At 43.2% G+C, this 19779-nt stretch overlaps 1 protein-coding gene across 3 annotated transcripts in view; it reads right to left on the reverse strand.

Annotated features, from left to right (window-relative positions):
- Positions 1-7188: 7188 nt before the first annotated feature.
- Positions 7189-19779, reverse strand: part of fam53a (family with sequence similarity 53 member A) — a 50311-nt gene continuing 37720 nt past the window's right edge. For 2 of the 3 annotated variants that reach the window (XM_012960496.3, XM_012960486.3), the window contains exon 5: positions 7189-10112. In XM_012960496.3, the coding sequence (XP_012815950.1) occupies positions 9807-10112 (306 nt within the window). In that variant the 3' untranslated portion in view covers positions 7189-9806. The remainder of the gene's footprint in view (positions 10113-19779) is intronic. The other variant, NM_001008137.1, reaches the window with a different exon arrangement.

Raw genomic sequence — 19779 nt, forward strand, 5'->3', positions numbered from 1 at the left:
ATACTAGGCCTTGGGCCCGCTTGTATGCCCCACCCACTTGCTCAACTTCCTCGCAAAAAAACAACCTCTGCTGCTCGCTTAGCTGCTGGTCTCCTTTCTCCTCCCCTCTCATCCTCCAACTGTGACCCCTTTCCTGTTGCCTCTCCGGCCCACACCTAGCTTTGGCCCTGCCCACCATCCCCCAACAGCCTTCAGTACGACCAATAAAAGAATTTTCATTACATTTTTGAACATCTGAAATTATCGTGGTTACTTCGAATTTTTTCCAATCGTGATTCGAACCACAAAAAAATTGTGGTTTAATGAATGGGCCCCCAAGTCTCTTAGTTTAATTACTCCACAAAAAGCAATGTGCTTTTCCCAAAGGTCCCTTTAAACATACTACTACTCCTTTACAGCATTGTTACTCAGTACAGGTATGGGACCCATTATCAAGAATGCTCGGGACCAAGGGTATTCCAGATAAGGGGTCTTTCCGTAATTTGGATTTCCATACCTTAAGTCTACTAAAAAATCAATAAAACGTTAATTAAACCCAATATGAATGTTCTGCCCCCAATAAGGGGTAATTATATCTTAGTTGGGATCAAGTACAGGTACTGTTTTATTATTACAGAGAAAAGGGAACCATTTAACCATGAAATAAACCCAATAGGGCTGTTCTGCCCCAATAAGGGGTAATTATATCTTAGTTGGGATCAAGTACAGGTACTGTTTTATTATTACAGAGAAAAGGGAATCATTTAACCATTAAATAAACCCAATAGGGCTGTTCTGCCCCAATAAGGGGTAATTATATCTTAGTTGGGATCAAGTACAGGTACTGTTTTATTATTACAGAGAAAAAGGAATCATTTAACCATTAAATAAACCCAATAGGGCTGTTCTGCATCAATAAGGGGTAATTATATCTTAGTTGGGATCAAGTACAGGTACTGTTTTATTATTACAGAGAAAAGGGAATCATTTAACCATTAAATAAACCCAATAGGGCTGTTCTGCCCCCAATAAGGGGTAATTATATCTTAGTTGGGATCAAGTACAGGTACTGTTTTATTATTACAGAGAAAAGGGAATCATTTAACCATGAAATAAACCCAATAGGGCTGTTCTGCCCCCAATAAGGGGTAATTATATCTTAGTTGGGATCAAGTACAGGTACTGTTTTATTATTACAGAGAAAAGGGAATCATTTAACCATTAAATAAACCCAATAGGGCTGTTCTGCCCCCAATAAGGGGTAATTATATCTTAGTTGGGATCAAGTACAGGTACTGTTTTATTATTACAGAGAAAAGGGAATCATTTAACCATTAAATAAACCCAATAGGGCTGTTCTGCCCCCAATAAGGGGTAATTATATCTTAGTTGGGATCAAGTACAGGTACTGTTTTATTATTACAGAGAAAAGGGAATCATTTAACCATTAAATAAACCCAATAGGGCTGTTCTGCCCCCAATAAGGGGTAATTATATCTTAGTTGAGATCAATTACAGGTACTGTTTTATTATTACAGAGAAAAGGGAATCATTTAACCATGAAATAAACCCAATAGGATTGTTCTGCCCCCAATAAGGGGTAATTATATCTTAGTTGGGATCAAGTACAGGTACTGTTTTATTATTACAGAGAAAAGGGAATCATTTAACCATTAAATAAACCCAATAGGGCTGTTCTGCCCCAATAAGGGGTAATTATATCTTAGTTGGGATCAAGTACAAGGTGCTGTTTTATTATTACAGAGAAAAAGGAAATAAGTTTTAAAATTCTGAATTATTTGATTAAAATGGAGTTTATGGGAGACAGGCTTTCCGTAATTCGGAGCTTTCTGGATAACGGGTTTCAGGATAAGGGATCCCATACCTGTACTCTTATAGTAGGAGAAAGCAGCGTCAAAATAGCAGAGTTTAAATACATTGTATTTCATAAATTCTTCTCCTGGCTTTGGGAAAGGAGGCAATATGAGTCTTGCAGTTGCTGAATGTTACAGCGATTATTAAATGATCATTAATGAAGTATGCAGAGGGCTGCCACAGACAAGCCCCGGGGTATCTCTGACTGTAGGAGTTCCCTGCCTCCATCAGGACGAGGGTGCGGCTGAACCAGCCCTTGGCACTTTATTAAAGCTCTCTTCAATATTTCAATGTCAAAACAATTTTGAGTACTAAGGTGCAATTTTGCAAAGAAACGAGAAGTCATCCCATTCTCTGAGGCGAGACAATAGTGGCGGTTTGTATTGCTGCCTCGCAGCGCTGGGTTCAGTTCCAAACTGTGCGGGGTTTCTATGTTCTCCCTGTGTGGGTTCCTCCTGCAGTCCTCATATGAACTTCTGATCAACATGGACCTTATTTAGGTTGGTCACACGTGGCCAGATATGGCTGGGCAGTTTGGCTTGACCATCTGGACCAGGAGCTGGTTGTATCATCCTACAATTACTGAAAGGCGGTTGGTTTATCAGGTTCTGCCAATGGCCTTTCTCAGTAGGTAGAATTCTCATTCTACCATTCTACTCATTTACTCCATCTCCCTCAGAGGAGTCAAAGTTATTTGTATATCTATATGGATTGGCAAATATCTAACTCATAAAGTCAGCCCATGTATGGCACCTTCAGTCTGGAACCTGAAGGGTTAACATATGTATGCACAATTCTAAGAAGGTCTGTGTATGTGCTACTTCAGTTGTTATGATTACCTTGACCATCCTGTCTCTGTCCAAGTTGGTCCTAATAATCGGTAGAACCCTAACAGAACCTAGAACGTCTGATGTGGACATGGGATAATGTAAAGCATTGGGATATATGATTGCTATCTAAAGCCATAGTTAGTTTCAGGCATAGCCCTAGACCTTTCTAAATACAGGTATGGGACCCATTATCCAGAATGTTCAGGACAAGGGGTCTTTCTGTAATTCGGATCTCCTACCTAAAGTCTGCTAAAAACATTATTTAAACATAAATTAAACCCAACAGGATTGCTTTGCCTCCAATACAGATTAATTATATCTTAGTTGGGATCAAGTACAGGTACTGTTTTATTATTACAGAGAAAAGGGAATCATTTAACCATGAAATAAACCCAATAGGGCTGTTCTGCCCCAATAAGGGGTAATTATATCTTAGTTGGGATCAAGTACAGGTACTGTTTTATTATTACAGAGAAAAGGGAATCATTTAACCATGAAATAAACCCAATAGGGCTGTTCTGCCCCCAATAAGGGGTAATTATATCTTAGTTGGGATCAAGTACAGGTACTGTTTTATTATTACAGAGAAAAGGGAATCATTTAACCATTAAATAAACCCAATAGGGCTGTTCTGCCCCCAATAAGGGGTAATTATATCTTAGTTGGGATCAAGTACAGGTACTGTTTTATTATTACAGAGAAAAGGGAATCATTTAACCATTAAATAAACCCAATAGGGCTGTTCTGCCCCAATAAGGGGTAATTATATCTTAGTTGGGATCAAGTACAGGTACTGTTTTATTATTACAGAGAAAAGGGAATCATTTAACCATTAAATAAACCCAATAGGGCTGTTCTGCCCCCAATAAGGGGTAATTATATCTTAGTTGGGATCAAGTACAGGTACTGTTTTATTATTACAGAGGAAAGGGAATCATTTAACCATTAAATAAACCCAATAGGGCTGTTCTGCCCCAATAAGGGGTAATTATATCTTAGTTGGGATCAAGTACAGGTACTGTTTTATTACTTTTAAAAATGTGAATTGTTTGATTAAAATGGAGCTTATGGCAGATGGCCTTTCCATAATTCGGAATTTTTTAGATAATGGGTTTCCGGATAAGGGGTCCGATACCTGTACATAGTTAACATATCGCTGCAGAGGCCTTAAATGCTAAAGTAGATATTTTGTGAAACCTACCAAACTCCTAATGCTTCTATGAATGTTTTTCTTAATAACAAGTTCAACTACTTAAACTTGTTTTTTAGGTCTAGTAGAGTAGCTGGTGCTACTATTATTATCCAGTTATTTCTGTAGCTGAAAACCCACACAAATTTGAAGAGAACATTTAAACTCCATACAGGTGGTGTCCTGGTCAAACCCTGGACCTCAGCAATGTAAAGTCAACAAAGGATTGTTTGGAATGGGCAAATGACTTAAGCTGTCCATCTTAAGATTTGCTAGTTGCCAAACAAGCAGATCTCTGCCTGATTTGACCACCCATGATGGCCAAGTCATTGGCCTGGGGGACAATAATAGGATCTCAGACCCTTCACTTTTAAAATGCCTGACAGATATCACCCCAATTCTCAGCTGGATATTGATCGGGCAGGCCCTTGGAAGGCCCCCATACACAAGTCAATACGCTGCATACTCAGTCTGGAGGGGCTAAATTAGCAGCTTATTTTGGCATATGTATGATTGGTCTAAACTGTAGGGCTGGCCCCTGGTTGGCTTTGAGTAATGGTGGGGGTGGGGGAAGGGACATAGTTATGTCTTCTAGACTTGGTAGACCATCTTGAAGGTCAGTTGGGATTAGCTTTGAGCTGAGAATTATTTACTGCCCTAGATATTCTTGGAACTATGACAAAGTGAGTGACACACCAAAGTTCCCCTGTATCTGTTCCCTTGTTATTAGCTGAGTGAGGGCCCTGAACAAAGTTTGGACTTCCAAGAAGGGCTTGAATGGAAAAAGCTTGGCGACTACTTCACTAAAATTCTGGTCCTCCAGTTGGGGAGCTTGGATACAGAGCTTCATAACTAGGTTTGTGATAAATTGTATAACCTGGGGGAAATGGAATCCACCTCCCATCATTTGTATCTTCTCTTACAAATTCATGGGCCCCTCTGCTGCTCCTCCTGCTTAGTGACCCGGTGAAGTTTAATTGCACACCGCCGTTACATGCCACGAGTATTAATTGCATTGCACCCCGCCATTCTACAGGAGGCAGCTGAGCACATTAGAGCACCCTGCTCCGACACAAACATTCATCTAAAGTGAGAGGCAGGAATAACACGTCCCCTGTTCTGTATAGTCTCTAGCATAATGCTAAACCCGGCTTTCCCAACCAGCTGGCTTTCTCTCATGAGAGATTTGCATATATTTTATTAATACAAAAGAGCAGAAAGAGTCCTTCCCTTGTAGGTCTGAAACAGCTGGCTGGGTGAATAATGGAGCCCTTTCCATCAACGGTTTAATCAAACAGCAAAGGGTGCCCTCGCGAGCACGTTCATTTACATGTGTATGTCCCCAGTGTAGGGGCAGAATGACAAGAGCATGGGGCAGAATCACTCAGAAGGCGGCAAGGTAACAACATAATGGCCCTCGCTTGTGAACTTTGTGCACTAACCCATTGCAATAAAATACCAAAAAATAACAACTTGGTTCTACCCAATTAGAGTATCATTTTCCTTGTATCACAAAAAGCACCCATTCCTGCCAAGGAACATAACGCTGTTTTCTTTAGGTGATGAATATGGCGATGATTGGTTTTGCCCTGAACGGTTCCAATTTATCTTGTTCAGGCCACAAGTTATTCCTTGCAGCAATAAGCAGAGTTTGATATTGCTAAAGACATTATTGTAGTAGATATTGACTTTGATAGCAGGTATAGTAGGGAGAGATGGTGCCTATAGTAGCAGTGGGATAATAGCCTCTGGGAAGGGACTGGGGCTGTGGGATAGCAGGTATAGTAGGGAGAGATGGTGCCTATAGTAGCAGTGGGGGGATAATAGCCTCTGTGAAGGGACTGGGGCTGTGGGATAGCAGGTATAGTAGGGAGAGATGGTGCCTATAGTAGCAGTGGGGGGATAATAGCCTCTGGGAAGGGACTGGGGCTGTGGGATAGCAGGTATAGTAGGGAGAGATGGTGCCTATAGTAGCAGTGGGGGGATAATAGTCTCTGGGAAGGGACTGGGGCTGTGGGATAGCAGGTATAGTAGGGAGAGATGGTGCCTATAGTAGCAGTGGGGGGATAATAGCCTCTGTGAAGGGACTGGGGCTGTGGGATAGCAGGTATAGTAGGGAGAGATGGTGCCTATAGTAGCAGTGGGATAATAGCCTCTGGGAAGGGACTGGGGCTGTGGGATAGCAGGTATAGTAGGGAGAGATGGTGCCTATAGTAGCAGTGGGGGGATAATAGCCTCTGGGAAGGGACTGGGGCTGTGGGATAGCAGGTATAGTAGGGAGAGATGGTGCCTATAGTAGCAGTGGGATAATAGCCTCTGGGAAGGGACTGGGGCTGTGGGATAGCAGGTATAGTAGGGAGAGATGGTGCCTATAGTAGCAGTGGGGGGGATAATAGCCTCTGGGAAGGGACTGTGGCTGAGGGATAGCAGGTATAGTAGGGAGAGATGGTGCCTATAGTAGCAGTGGGGGGATAATAGCCTCTGGGAAGGGACTGTGGCTGTGGGATAGCAGGTATAGTAGGGAGAGATGGTGCCTATAGTAGCAGTGGGATAATAGCCTCTGGGAAGGGACTGGGGCTGTGGGATAGCAGGTATAGTAGGGAGAGATGGTGCCTATAGTAGCAGTGGGGGGATAATAGCCTCTGGGAAGGGACTGGGGCTGTGGGATAGCAGGTATAGTAGGGAGAGATGGTGCCTATAGTAGCAGTGGGATAATAGCCTCTGGGAAGGGACTGGGGCTGTGGGATAGCAGGTATAGTAGGGAGAGATGGTGCCTATAGTAGCAGTGGGATAATAGCCTCTGGGAAGGGACTGGGGCTGTGGGATAGCAGGTATAGTAGGGAGAGATGGTGCCTATAGTAGCAGTGGGGGGGATAATAGCCTCTGGGAAGGGACTGGGGCTGTGGGATAGCAGGTATAGTAGGGAGAGATGGTGCCTATAGTAGCAGTGGGATAATAGCCTCTGGGAAGGGACTGGGGCTGTGGGATAGCAGGTATAGTAGGGAGAGATGGTGCCTATAGTAGCAGTGGGATAATAGCCTCTGGGAAGGGACTGGGGCTGTGGGATAGCAGGTATAGTAGGGAGAGATGGTGCCTATAGTAGCAGTGGGGGGATAATAGCCTCTGGGAAGGGACTGGGGCTCTGGGATAGCAGGTATAGTAGGGAGAGATGGTGCCTATAGTAGGGTAATAGAATGTCAGGACTATATAAAGGATAGTAATGGCCCCATTAAGAAAATAAATACCCAACCCCTAGTTTGTCCATATGTCCCAATTCCACCCCAGTCCCCCCCTCTGAAATAAACGAAACAAACATTTTATGCAAAGCAATTTGATTTATTTCAAGGAGAAATAATCCTACGTATTGCTGAAGGAATCACCTCCCGTGGAATCGATTGTTACAAGACAACGTCCCTGTGTAAAGTTCAAGTGCTCTGATACATTCTGAACAACAGGAGCAAGAAAAAAAAAAAAAAAAAAGGAAAATAATGACCTACGTCGGTGCCTAATCGCACTCGCAATGCTCACAATGTAAATGACAACTGCTTTGTTCAGGATAGAAAAATATTCAAGTAGTAAAATCACGGACTCTCTCTCTTTCTCCTTAGCTTTTTCGACGGCTGCTAGAACATTTTTGATCAAAATTGAAATCTATGAAAAAATAGCACATTTGTACATGTCCTCAAGTTTGATAACCACTCGCTATGACAAAAACATATATAGGGGAGCAGTTATTATTGGACCAGAAATACCATCTGTGTATTGAAATAGGTTTTCTTTTCTTTAAACTCTTGAATAAAAAAACCTCCCCCCCCCCCCAAAAAAAAATACGCATTTCCTGCGCCAGAATCGCGGCAGACAGACGTTTTTACAGAATGCCCTGCTGAAAAATTCCTTTCAAAATAGAGATGCTGAATTCTTCCAGAACTAGAAAAAGCCAGAGAAGTGGAAGAAGAAATCTGTTAGAAATTTATTATTATAAATCCACCTGACAATTTATCAAGATTTTTTTTTTTTTCATATATTTAATTTTTTCGTTTTTTTATACGAAGCCAAGTATGGGAGATGTTTACAAAACTAAACTTGTACTCAGCATACGACTTGCCCCCTCAAAAGTGAGGCCGTAATAGTCCTCCGACGATCTGCGAGCAGAAGAGCTTACTTTTCATCCAACGGCAAACTGAGTACATACTCTTCAACTTAAAGGGGAAATATACTCCAGTTATAAGTAGGCTTTATCTCCCATTAACGATCATGAAGAGAAGGTGCAGCTTATTGTGTCCCAGGACATTCCGGCTCTCGGTATGTGCATTTATACAAAGGGAGGAGGAACTGGCAGACGCTCTCCATAGAGAGAAGGAAACACTTGAGCAAAGAATACAAAGTCTAGGTACTTCTAGATAGGTGTGGCTCCTGAGTAGCTAAACATCCCATCATGCTTAGGGTTGTATGCATAAAAAGGTCAGGCAGACCCAGCTGCCCAAAATTTTGGTTACTATGGCTAAAGGAAGCTATATCAAAGACTGCAAAAGAGTAGCATTTTAGCTAGAGGAGTCAAGAACAGTTCATGGGGACCTTACAATGAGGGAAAGGCACCACCATCTAAGGGCAGTCGATGCTGTCTAAAGCATAGTGCAAATATCTATCTAGGGAGTGAACATGGTCATGGTGCTACATGGTCAGGTTGCCATGGATCATCCTTTTAAAGAGGCCACTTAACACAGTGCTAAAGCCCTAGAAGAACATCTTGAAATGCCCTGAAGAGCATTCTGCAACTTAGACATTCTACATAAAATACTGCAGACAAAAGTTCCCCTGCTACACTGTTAGCCTATAGTGAGAGCGGGGCATCCGGTTAGCAATCACTGCCCTGCAATGCTTAGTGTAGTGAAGCCAATTGTGGTGAACTTTGAGAAAGCTCATATTCCCAAAGAGCTCCTACAGTAGCCATCTACTAACCTGTGCTAAATATATGGGGTATAAAGTCAACAAGAGGCCCGGGTTATTGGGTTTTCTCTAAGTAATATACACAGGAACCAATCAGATGTTGGCTTTCAGTACTGTAACCAATATATCAGAAGATGTAAAAGTTTAGTCCTATCAGTGCATAAACCTGTGTTTTTAGCTTAAACCCTCCTTAATATGTCCAAGGCCCTCCTTAGCTTACTACCAATTACTACGCTAAGTCCAAGAAATTCCAGGGCAGAAAATAACCATTCACCCCCAAAATTCACCTAAATTTTTTTTACTGGACTGGGAATATTCGTATATTTGTATAGAGGCACATATTTCAGATTTAATTGATGGCCTACAGACTGCCCCCATCACATGCTTTGAAACCCCATGAGTCGGCCCCACAGTCTGGGAGCCTATGGCATAGCTTCCAATTTGTGCATTTCATGTTGCAGTTACCTGTAATATTAATCCTAAAGGTCGAAACATTTAACTCAAGTCTACAGATCAGGCACCTGAGGAGGTAATAAAAATAGCAGCTCCCACTCATTAGGTAGAAATGCATATACAAAGGCGATGCATCTGGGCACACTATAAGCTCCACCCTCACGCTTCACTCATGGATAAAAGGAAATGACATGGGAAGATAAGCCATATTTGTAAGAAGGTATATTTCTGCGGACTTTGCAAGCAAGGTCCCACATACTTAGGCACTAAGCGAACACTGCCCAGGTGGAAAATAAGCTTTAATGCTCAGTCATATCCAAACTCTATCTTGTCCATTTAATGAATAACAAACTAAATAGATGAAAATGTTCCACATTGTCAACTGCTCCGACTGAGCTTTCCAAAAAAATAAAATAAAAATAAGAGATACCAAAGGCAGGCACAGAAACTCCGTGACGGATCATGCATGACGCTGCATAGACGCCACCATTAGCGCTTGCCCAGACACAGGCACCCAACGGAAGCTTTGGGACTTAATTGTTTTCAATCTGCTCCAGATCCAAGTCGCCGCAGTCTGTGGGAAAACTACTTCCTTCTGAGCTCTCGCAGTCACTGGTGTCCTCTTCGCTTTCGCTCAATGGCGGTTCCCTTGTGTGGGCGGCGCGGAAGGGCCCCTGACTGCCAGCATCCGCAAATGACTCCTTTGCAGGGCTGGAACCAGGAGTGATGCTACTCATGAGGTCGTCAGAATCACACGGAGAGGAGACAATAGTCTTCATGTGAGGATCCTCGTCCTCTTCATAATCAAGAGAGCAAAGGCTTTTAGAATTTTTTAAAGTCTGTAAAACAAGACAGATATAGAACAGTCAGTTAGGCAACAATGTTATAATGTTGTAGCTAATATTTCAGAATTAAAATAAAATCATAAAGATATACTTTTTTAGTAGTATGTGCCATTGGGTAATCCCAAATAGAAAACTGCCATTTTTAAGTACTAAGGGCCGCCCCCTGGGATCATACGATTCACAGTGCACACAAACAAGCCAAGGCACACAAACATGCTAGGCCCCATCAGCCAATGAATGGGCAGAGTTCTGCCTTTTGCTCCCACACTACTTCCTGTTACAGTTAGAGCGGCATTATTTCCTGTCAGCTGATCTCTGAGGGAGCACACAGCCCATCACTAAATGGCGGCTCAAGGGAAAAGTCCACTTTGGTAAGATTCTTTAATAGGGCATTTAATATGATATAAACGATCTGTTGGTTAAGAATTAATTCTGGGGGTATAGTTTCCCTTCAAGATGCTCTACAAGATTAGTATAGGATCAGACTCTTAAGGCTAATGTCCCATGGAACGATTTAGCCGCACGGGGCTTACTAATCTCTCTGAAATGCCTTTCCACCGGCAACAAAGGGAACTGTAATCGTATTATATATGTATTTTATTATATATATTTTTACACAAAGATTATAAGAGCTCACTTGGAAACAGAGGCAGATAATGAATTGCAGGAGCCCGTGATAAGTGTTGTTTACACAGAGAGCGCTTATTCTCTCAATAGATAAGCCTGAATGTAACATGCTCGGACATGCTCAGTGTTATTACACTGGCACTTCTCTTGTTCTCACTGGGACAGATCTACACTGTGGCTAAAGGTGGCCATACACGGGCAGATTGTAGCTGCCGATATTGGTCCCTTAGACTGATTCGGCTGCTTATCAGCCTGTGTAGGGGCACTAACGACGGGCCTGCCCGACCCATATCTGGCCTGAAATCAGCCACATAGTGACCTCGCCAGGCGAGCGGATCTTAACGTGTATGGCCACCTAAAGGTGACTTGCAGTTTATTAGATCACACCAACATACTCTTTAGCAGAGATTATACATGAATCACATCAGTGGAGCTTACAATCTAAAGTTTAACCTGCCTGTATGAAGCAATAGTCATTTCACTTTTTGATTCTACTTTCCCTTTACATTAAAGACCTGCTAATCCCAATAAGGCACACAATGATGTTTTGGGCTTGTTTGGCCATTGTCATCCAAGTGTATGTCGGGCTGCCAAGCTCCCCTGTCGGAAGCTAAATGTGAGTGACTGAATAGGTGTTTATTGACTCCTTACAGTTACAGTTGGCGGCCTACATATCCTACAGAATGGCTTATTGTTCACCTGTGTGCACAAAGTTGGGAGTGTGCACATACCTCGGGCTGAGGGGAATACGGCCAACTGAGCTGCAGGCTCCAGTTCAAAGGAAACCCGGACTGAACAGTGTTTTATTAAGTGGACAGAAGACATTCTTAAGATTGCTAGGGGTGAGGCGCCTCCTGTAACTAGAAGCTGACAGTTGTTGGTATGAGCCACCGTAGTGCACTTAAAGGGCCATTATAATGGCATTTTTTCTCTTTGTACGTGTCTAATGAAAGTATTAAGAAGAGAATGTACAGTTATTGTTCCTTCCCCCTGCCCCATCGCACCAACCCACCCAAATGTCTGTAGGGCGTTAATATATTTGCACACAGTTTTAGCCTTGTCTAAGCCTTCAGGCACTCTGGCCTCCCATAATCCTCCTATTGTGCTATGTTTCCTGCCTGACGTCATTAGAAGGATGGTCAGCTGAAAAAATAAAAAAAGGAGAAAGTGCAGCAGAAGCACTGTCTAAAGCCGGCGATACACGCACCAATAATATCGATATTTGGTGCGTGTATGGCTGCTCGAAGCTGCAAATATCGGTTGACTCGTTGATCGGCCAGGTTAAGAGACTTCGATCGGGCGCCATTGAAGGCGCCTGAGCAAAATCTACGCTCAGGGCTGAATCGCCAGGTGGAGATAGAATTTCTATTCTTATAGTCTGACTAAAGACATCCAAAAAAATATACCCAGCAGGGGGGTACTGGGAGCTGAAGTTCAGCAGTAATTAGACAGCTACAGGGTAAAGATTGCTACATGAAGAGCAAGCCTGGAATCCAAACAAACTCCCTGCACATTCTCTCTCAGAACACGGCCAGATGCACAACTTGTCACCGGCCCATTAATCTTCTACAGGCACAAAACACCCTATCGATGAGCTTGGGGGGCATTTTTCATCGTGACAGCAGATTACAAGTTCATCCACGGATTGCATTTTGTGGAATGCGTAGGTTAAAAGGTGCACTCAGTAAAGATAAATGTGATTTATAGCAACTCAAAACTTCACTTCATGCTGGCAGTTGTTTGGCTCTTTGTGGTTAGGAAAATATGAGAATGACTGGTGTCTGCAATTAATGGGGCAAATATACACAATTTAGAAGCAGGGCTAAACATTCATTTCTTTTCCCTTAGGCTGATGGCACGTGGTGGGCATGTTCCACCCATGGAGAAGCATCTCAGGTTACCAATGCTGCTTTCCACTCAATAACCAGACAGAAGTTGAACACCAGAAACAGAATGGGAAGAATACGCTGAAAGCAAATCAATGATAAACCAAAACTTGCCGACTGGTCAAGTTCCCCTTTAAAGACACAGAAATTACACATGGGAATAGCTATGAAAGGAGTTGACTGGTTTCTGATGGAAACCGGAGTGGGCGTGCAAAGGGAGAAAGCTGAAACATCACTAAATGACTAGCTGAGAGCAGATGAACGGATGTAATAACTAGTTGAGAACAGACGAGAGGATGTAATAACTAGCAGGGAAGAAATGAACAGATGTTCTCCATCAGTAAAGAAAATAAATGGTCTGGGCATAGGGAGATGTGACCCTTACATTCATGGCAAGTGGAATCCCACACAAAAAGACTGAACATATCCATTATTGCTGTTTATAAAGCACCAGTCCAAGCATATCCCTCAAACCAAGCATTTTTAATGGGACAGTCCAAACCCACTAGGAAAAGGGTGAACAGATAAGTGGCATGTTTAGGGTGGGTGGGTGAGCCGAATGCCCAAAAAATGTTGGTATGTGTGTATCCAGTGGGGGTAACATAGTAACAGGTATAAAGTGATTCAGGTCTAGTTACCCATAGTAACCATTAGATTTTTGCTGCGAATAAACAATATTCGCTGGTCGCTATTAAACTGAAGCAAACATTGCACCATTAATGACACTTACGGTTCACTAGCCCTTTCACAAGGAAAACCTCAATAGTGTCATATATTATAATTGGAGGTACTATTCTCTTAAGACACAGTCAGTCTCCTAATATTTCTAACCATCTGCTGGCCATAGTTGACTGGGTACAGATGAAACAAAAGGCAAGGGGCGATGTATGTTAAGTCTATAGCCGGCACAACTGTTCTCCTTTGGGTCTTTTTGCAAATAACAATCCTTTTAGCCGGCTGTGAACGCCCTGAAAGCAGAGAGCACAGAGGCTCACTTCATTATGACATTTTGGGCCTAATTTCACATTGTGATTTTTTTTTTTTGTGGATCCAAAAGCAGGAAAGGGCCAGATGCTCTCTGTGCCTTCCACCTCCATAGCGTTTAATTCACTGCTCCAAAAAAGCTTCAAGATCCCATTGAGAACTAAGCACTCCAGTCTGTTCTCTCCTGTCAGAAGACAAAGTAGTGGCTTGTCTTCAGCTTGCTTTTGATGCCTGATTATCATCTTCTAGCACTGCCTACTGCTATCGCCTTTCCTTCTTCCCAAGCCTGCTGGAATCTGAACTTTAAATGGGTATCCTCCTGGGCAACAATAGATAAAAAGGGGGCCTTTGATTGTTCATGCAATGCTGAAAAGAAAAGGCCCGAGGATTCATCCTGGCTGTGACCTGGTAAAATCTCTTCAAGAACGGCTGCCTCCCCATTCCAGTACGCCTTCCTCGCCTATAGCCGCCCATTCATACTCCCCGTGTCTGCTCTTTTATTCAAAAGCAGGATGAATTCCTCAGGTTCCTTAAGAACCTAAAGGTTGGCCCCTGTGATTGGGGGGCACTGCTAAGCTTGGAAAACAATGAAAAAGTACCGCTAGTCAGATCTAAATTAGAGGGCAAGATTTATGGCAACATTATCCGTAGAAACAGTGGGGAAGAAAAGAAGGCTGTATCTGGGGCCGACGGAGAAGATCATTACTGGCACAAGCCATCTGTTATGTGCGCCGTCGGGTCTTTGTTTCACAGGAACTAACATGCCATCTTTGCCCAAACCCAGCCAATCCGTTCAGCCTGCCTAATGATGCAAAGAAATATCCGTGAAGTGAACTATGGAATCTCAAGTTCATGAATTATATTCCAACCCTATAAAGAATGGGATGATACAATAATATCAACAATCAACCTGATAGGGCATTTTGTTGTGTTGAGCCGAGGGGTAACATTCAGAAACATTTACATCCATGTGGCTCTTTGTAATGGTGGGACATTCATCATATTATGCAGTCTAGTTGAAACTGAAATATAATTAAAGTGCTCAACTGGCCCTACACCGCCTGTTAGTGCATCAAGAAAACTACTAAACATGTACAATGGAAGGGCTCAGGCAAACACAAGCACACAGAAAAGAAGTTGCACAAACTTTGCTTAAGCCCCTGAATAATTTAATATTATGGTGCCATTAATATTTCAGTTAATGTTTTGATAGGCTACTACTTGGCTCTATCTCCAAAGCTGGCTGCCCATGGAACCCAAACCTGCCAAAAAACAAAATTAAGCCCTAAAAATATTTTTGGAAGTAAAACGGGACTTACAAAGACAGAAATTATAAAAGCGGAACCATTTTGAGGCACCCCACCCAACTTTACATAAATATATTGAAGTGCTACATTTTTAAACCGGTATTATGGCTACACGTTGAGTCTAGCTTTGCCCACTTCAAAGCTCACAAAATGAACTAGGAACACAAAGGAAAAACTAACTACATCAACTTCTCGAAGCAAAGTGAAAAGCTCCTGAATGTGGCAGCAAAAAGTTGGCCCTTCATACATACAAGTAAACAAAGGAAAAGTGAAAAGAAAAAAAGTGAAAGAAAAAAACCTTAGCACAAAAGCATCCATTAACAGCCAAAATACTAGGTAGGGACGAGTTATATTCAAAGTATTAGGTAGGGACGAGCCATATTCAAAGTACTAGGTAGAGACGACCCCTATTCAAAGAACTAGGTAGAGACGACCCCTATTCAAAGTATTAGGTAAAGACGGCCCATATTCAAAGTACTAGGTAAAGACGGCCCATATTCAAAGTACTAGGTAGAGATGACCCATATTCAAAGTACTAGGTAGAGACGACCCCTATTCAAAGTACTAGGTAAAGACGGCCCATATTCAAAGTACTAGGTAGAGACGACCCCTATTCAAAGTACTAGGTAGAGACGACCCTATTCAAAGTATCAAGTAGGGACGAACCATATTCCAAGTACAAGGTAGGATGAAGCCTATTCACAGTAAAGCTGGAGATATAAGTATCCTGTCTGGAAACCCAGCACAATACCAGAAGAAGCTTTCTTTTAGGGTCTACAAATCTATTTCACAGACTCTCATTATCCATCCGGCTCTCATGCACTATTAGAACTAAAGCGCATAATGATTCCTTAAGAAGGAAAAAGAGCACAATTAATGCACTGGCTTCTAAAGAACTGTCAGTTGCCCGGGCCCCCCATCCCGCCTGCATTTGGAAGGAACCTGCCAGCTTTCAACCTCATTAAACCCATAGATATTTTGTAACAGGTCCATTCTGTCGAGCCGCACCCCCTTATAGCCGCTAGGAGGGGGCTGACAAGTGGAAGCAGCTGGGCAGCAGGCACCTTGATTCAGACAGTAGATGAAAGGGCAGCTGCCTTGCAGGCATGGGGTCCTACGTCCCCCTCAAATTAACTCTTCAAACTCACATTTATATTCCGCTATTTGCATTTGGAAACGACATTGGTGGCCTCTTCAGCATGATAAGAGGGGGTACGAACTGAGGAGCGGAGAGTCCTTTGAATTCTGATTAACGGGCCAGACTACCTGCATACTAATGAAGACTGGAAAGCCAGCGGTTACTGTTCAGTTAGAACCTGATCTACTAAAACTAGAAGATGCACTAATTAAACCTATGTACTTCAGTGGATATGACCAATATTTTTTGCACCTGTTACTATATTGCACTCTAAATGCTGAGACTAAATTGACAGATAAAAGTGAATACAACTTACATGCTGGAGAAATAACCCAGAAGGGACAACTTTATATGTAAGAATTATTATTAAGGTAAATATAAGTCAAACCCCTCTCAAAAAATTACAAATGGAAAAATAAAACCCAAATTTTAAAAGCAAGTTTTTTGCCTTTTGAAAATGGCAGTGTGCAACATAAATTGCTATTTGGACTGCTCCATATCCAACAATGGAGAAGGTCTGCTTATAAACCCACAGTAATGTATTGATATATAAATGATTACCCAGAAACTCTAGCCAACAAATCAAGGGTGCTGCCTAACATTACAGACTGCCCAAGACTCTTCCCTTGTAAATGTGATAATAAAATGTAGAACAATAAAACACACCTGCTTGGTAAACACCATGATTGTCAATCTAATCATGTATCTGCTCACCAACTGAAGAACAGGAGACAGACTGGCACTCAGAATTCAATCTATCAAATATAGGCAATGCCAACTAAATGTAAGGTCTGTTTGTTTTGGATCAAGCACTGTCCTGGTGTGCTCACTACCCCACCCTATACAGACCATTTACTAAATAGTGACTTTTTAAGCAGGAATATTGACTTGCTTGCATTAGGGCAGTCAGGGATAACTGCTTCTGGGTATCAGATATAGAAGCGAGAGATGGTGCCTATAGTAGCAGTGGGGGGATAATAGCCTCTGGGAAGGGACTGGGGCTGTGGGATAGCAGGTATAGTAGGGAGAGATGGTGCCTATAGTAGCAGTGGGGGGATAATAGCCTCTAGGAAGGGACTGGGGCTGTGGGATAGCAGGTATAGTAGGGAGAGATGGTGCCTATAGTAGCAGTGGGGGGATAATAGCCTCTGGGAAGGGACTGGGGCTGTGGGATAGCAGGTATAGTAGGGAGAGATGGTGCCTATAGTAGCAGTGGGGGATAATAGCCTCTGGGAAGGGACTGGGGCTGTGGGATAGCAGGTATAGTAGGGAGAGATGGTGCCTATAGTAGCAGTGGGGGGATAATAGCCTCTGGGAAGGGACTGGGGCTGTGGGATAGCAGGTATAGTAGGGAGAGATGGTGCCTATAGTAGCAGTGGGGGGATAATAGCCTCTGGGAAGGGACTGGGGCTGTGGGATAGCAGGTATAGTAGGGAGAGATGGTGCCTATAGTAGCAGTGGGGGGATAATAGCCTCTGGGAAGGGACTGGGGCTGTGGGATAGCAGGTATAGTAGGGAGAGATGGTGCCTATAGTAGCAGTGGGGGATAATAGCCTCTGGGAAGGGACTGGGGCTGTGGGATAGCAGGTATAGTAGGGAGAGATGGTGCCTATAGTAGCAGTGGGGATAATAGCCTCTGGGAAGGGACTGGGGCTGTGGGATAGCAGGTATAGTAGGGAGAGATGGTGCCTATAGTAGCAATGGGATAATAGCCTCTGGGAAGGGACTGGGGCTGTGGGATAGCAGGTATAGTAGGGAGAGATGGTGCCTATAGTAGCAGTAGGGGGGATAATAGCCTCTGGGAAGGGACTGGGGCTGTGGGATAGCAGGTATAGTAGGGAGAGATGGTGCCTATAGTAGCAGTAGGGGGGATAATAGCCTCTGGGAAGGGACTGGGGCTGTGGGATATCTGGTATAGAAGGGTTAACTATTCAGTATGATAAGTAGTAGATATAATAAACATATATTAGTATGACTTGCAACCGCTGTTTCCTAAGCAACAATTCAGTTTGACAGAGATTCAGATTTAGGACCCAGATTGGAGGGGATATGAGCAGCCCAACCGGAAAGAAAAAAAACCCACAAGTGCGTGTGTGTATGCGTGTGTGTGTGTGTATGTGTGTGTGTGTGTATGTGTGTGTGTCTCAGAATTTTAAAAACTGGCCCCACAGCACTGCTTCTCTTTAAAAAGTAAAATACTGGGAAGAGAGTATTAAACGTGAGCAGAGGCCAAAATATTTCTTATTTCCTCTCCTGAGTTTCACTGGGCTCTTCGGCTTCCCACCAACGCATGACATCAAATCCAGCTCCGGTCATAAAACCCCAGGCCGCTCTGTCAATATCCCGCCGCACTCCCAGGCATGTGTGTCAGCAGTTGTGTTTTGCTCACTGTTATGGCAACGGCTTCCCCGGCCAAGGTCTCCAGCGGGTGATACTGTATCGCACTGTACTGACATGTCGTTTCGGGCTGATCGTTAATGCACATAATGACTATGGTGTTTCTGTTTAGTCATGATAATTTAAAAGCAGGGCTGTCAGGCCGTGAAACCAGAGTGTGCAGAGTCCATGCTGGGAGGAGAGGAGCCGCCATCTGCTAAGGCACTCACACCTTCTCATCTTCCAGCACTCTTACACGGCTCTACCAATCAGCTGCTGTCCCTGCAAGACTGACTTAACTCCAATTTAAGTACACTTCCATCTAAAAATGCAGTTTGTGCCAAGCAAGCCAGTAAGCAAGCCAGTAAGCAACCCGGCAAGCAAGCCGGCAAGTGTGTGAGAAATCTCAATAATATCACAAATGTACCAGATACCTGTGCAGCAGAACCTCCTGAGCCCTAGCTGACCTGTCTCAACCCAGCCCAAGGTGGAGAAAGGGTTTCAGAAACCCCCTCTGGTGACATTAGTGATGAGGCCCTAAGGGTGAAGACACACTGGGCTACTAGTAGCAGCTACTTTTTCAAGGTTACTAAACTCCAGAAAATACCCCGCCATAGACAATACTGAGAATTGCCTCTGCTAAAACACACAGAGAAAATTATCAGTAAATGATCAGCATTGTCTATTTTAGTAGCCACGACAAGTAGCTGCTACTAGTAGCTCTGTGTGTCTTCACCCTAAAGAAGCAGGCTCTCTGGTGGTTTTGTTACAGGAGAGAGCAGGGGCCTTGTCATTAGGAGCTGTAACGAGGATTTGGGCCTACTGTCCACCTGTACTATTAATAGAGTGCAGCCATGACTGCAAAGGAGAGTGGCCCACTGCGGCCATTAATTGCCCCAACTGGAAGCCCATGGAGCATATGTGGTCCTCCAAGGGATTTTTATGGCCCACAGATATTTTTAGAATGCAAAGAAACCTATTAGTTCAAGAACTATCAGCCTGCTACATGTAAAGAGTTAGACAGCACTGATATATACCAGAGCATACTCAACATTTACTTGGTTAAAAAAAAAAAGAAAGATGGCCGCCGCATGGTATTTGGGACTGGTGAGGATGATTGCACAAAACTCTTTCTAGCCTTTGAGCCTGAGTTTTGGGTGCAGTGCCAGATACCCACTCCCAGATTTACATGTCTCCATGCAAGAGAATTACTAGCACTTATCAAACATGGGAATTATTAGGCATTAATTACACAGCTATTTGAAGTCTTAGGATTTTTTACTGTGATTGCAGATTTGCCTATCAAATTGAAAGTTCACATCGAACAGTCGATTCTGCAGACA

The sequence above is a fragment of the Xenopus tropicalis genome, chromosome 1 (genome assembly GCF_000004195.4).
Source record: "Xenopus tropicalis strain Nigerian chromosome 1, UCB_Xtro_10.0, whole genome shotgun sequence".
In the NCBI taxonomy this organism is placed as follows: Eukaryota; Metazoa; Chordata; class Amphibia; order Anura; family Pipidae; genus Xenopus; species Xenopus tropicalis.